The sequence below is a fragment of the Buceros rhinoceros genome, unplaced genomic scaffold, assembly GCF_000710305.1.
Source record: "Buceros rhinoceros silvestris isolate BGI_N320 unplaced genomic scaffold, ASM71030v1 scaffold37707, whole genome shotgun sequence".
Lineage (NCBI taxonomy): Eukaryota > Metazoa > Chordata > Aves > Bucerotiformes > Bucerotidae > Buceros > Buceros rhinoceros.
This window is the reverse complement of record NW_010422252.1, coordinates 12,931-14,614: the sequence shown is the minus strand read 5'-3', so window position 1 is coordinate 14,614 and position 1,684 is coordinate 12,931. Positions and strand designations below refer to the sequence as shown.

The 1,684-nt window shown below is 48.0% G+C and overlaps 1 protein-coding gene across 1 annotated transcript in view; it reads left to right on the top strand.

The window, feature by feature from the left end:
- Positions 1-66: 66 nt before the first annotated feature.
- The window catches only part of METTL10 (methyltransferase like 10), a 6,576-nt gene continuing 4,958 nt past the window's right edge, over positions 67-1,684 (top strand). Inside the window, exons 1-2 of the mRNA XM_010139967.1 lie at positions 67-126; positions 601-715. Of these exons, the coding sequence (XP_010138269.1) occupies positions 104-126; positions 601-715 (138 nt within the window). The 5' untranslated portion in view covers positions 67-103. The remainder of the gene's footprint in view (positions 127-600; positions 716-1,684) is intronic.

Sequence of the window (1,684 nt, the reverse complement as noted above, 5' to 3'; positions counted from 1 at the left end):
TTCACTCTCAGTCTTTTCCAGTATTAATCACAACTTCCTTCTCCCCCACCCCGACTCTAGCTGGGATGCTGCCTACGAAAGAGAACTGCGAACTTTTGAAGACATGGGAGATGCAGGGGAAATATGGTAAATAAAAACTAACTCCGCCAGAGTGCTTCTGTTATTTCTTTATAAAAACTGACATTGCAAAAACACAGCCAGAGATTCCACGGGTTACGGAGTGGTTCTGGATGCGGGCAAAAAGGTGGAGAATTCTCATCTTAAACAGGATTGTTTAGGTTGGAAAAGGCCTTTAAGATCGTTGAGTCCAACCGTTAACAAAGGCGCTTTTTACCCCTGAGCTCAGGAGTAACTACACAAGCTGCCAGTGCTGCTGCCTGTTTGAGTATCCAGAGGGCGTCACCTCCCAGAGTGGGTGTTTCGGTGAATTTGAAGGCCAGGTGGTTAATGTTGATTTAAACAGAGCAAACGCAGGGTATGAGCTATGGCAGCAGTCAGAGCCGCTTTGCAAAAGCCGGAGAGAGGGAGCAGTGAAGTGAGTTTGCTGAACCCTTTGTGTGCTTTTGCTGTCTTAATTACCTGAGCGCTTGTTTTTCACAGGTTCGGAGAAGAGAGCATGGTTCGCATAATCAGGTGGCTGGAAAAACAAAAGGTCCCGCTTGACAGCTCCGTGCTTGACATTGGAACTGGAAACGGTGTCTTACTGGTTGAACTGGTTGGTATATGGCGCAGCTGGTGCTTTTGTGGCAGAAGCGGTGCTCCAAACGGAGCAGTTTAACCGCAGTTACTGTCCACCAGGGTTTATATTTTCATTCGGTTTAAGAGTGTCAGTAAAATTAACTGAGTGCCGTTGATGTCCCTGTCACAGAGACAAGGCGTAACGGCAGGTGGCTGCCAGACCGCTGGTGGAGCTCCGGTGTGTCACTGCCGGGCCAGCAGTGCCGCTGGCTGCAGCCCTGGGACGAGGACGCGTGTGGTGTTCTGCCAGATGGAAAGATCTGCTTTCTTTTGGGCTAGATCTGCTCCAACTTCTTGGTGCTGCCCAGAGTGCCAATACTTCAGATTTCGGAATTTACAGTATTTCTTTAAATCCATCAGCCTGAATCCCCTTATTTTAATTCTACCTTTCTGTCTGGCTACGTTTAAAATGCATTTTGTCCCATTGCTCTGTAAAACACCCCCAGATACGGAATTGGAGTTGACCGATACACAAAGTCCTCTCGCGTGCAGAACCAGACCCTTTCTCCACGCTCAGTTCTGATAGTAACACTTATTGTCCATGTACAACGTGGTAATCCCGAGGTTTGTGTGTAAGTGACTTAAAATGTCCTTGTGCGTTTCGGCAGGGCTGGGAGCCCCTTACCAGCTGCTTTCTGAGGTGTTACAATGCTGGTATCATTGTTGCAAGGTGTTCAGGAGTCCCAGTCTCCTGGTTTTGATGGAGTGCTGTGGTGTAACACCGCGGGAGAGCTGGCAGCCACAGCAGCTGTCCTGCTGTTCCCCTTCCTCTTCTACATTTGCCTCTAGTTACCGTAAAAATCAAAAGGGCTGGAAGTCAAAGGTTGGTGATGAGACTTTTTTTAACATGGACTTTAAAAGAGTTTAACGCTGTTATGGGGACCAGCTGCTACACTGCAGCACAGGAGATGTTCTGTCATCAAAAGCAGAGATTGCTCGTGGTATT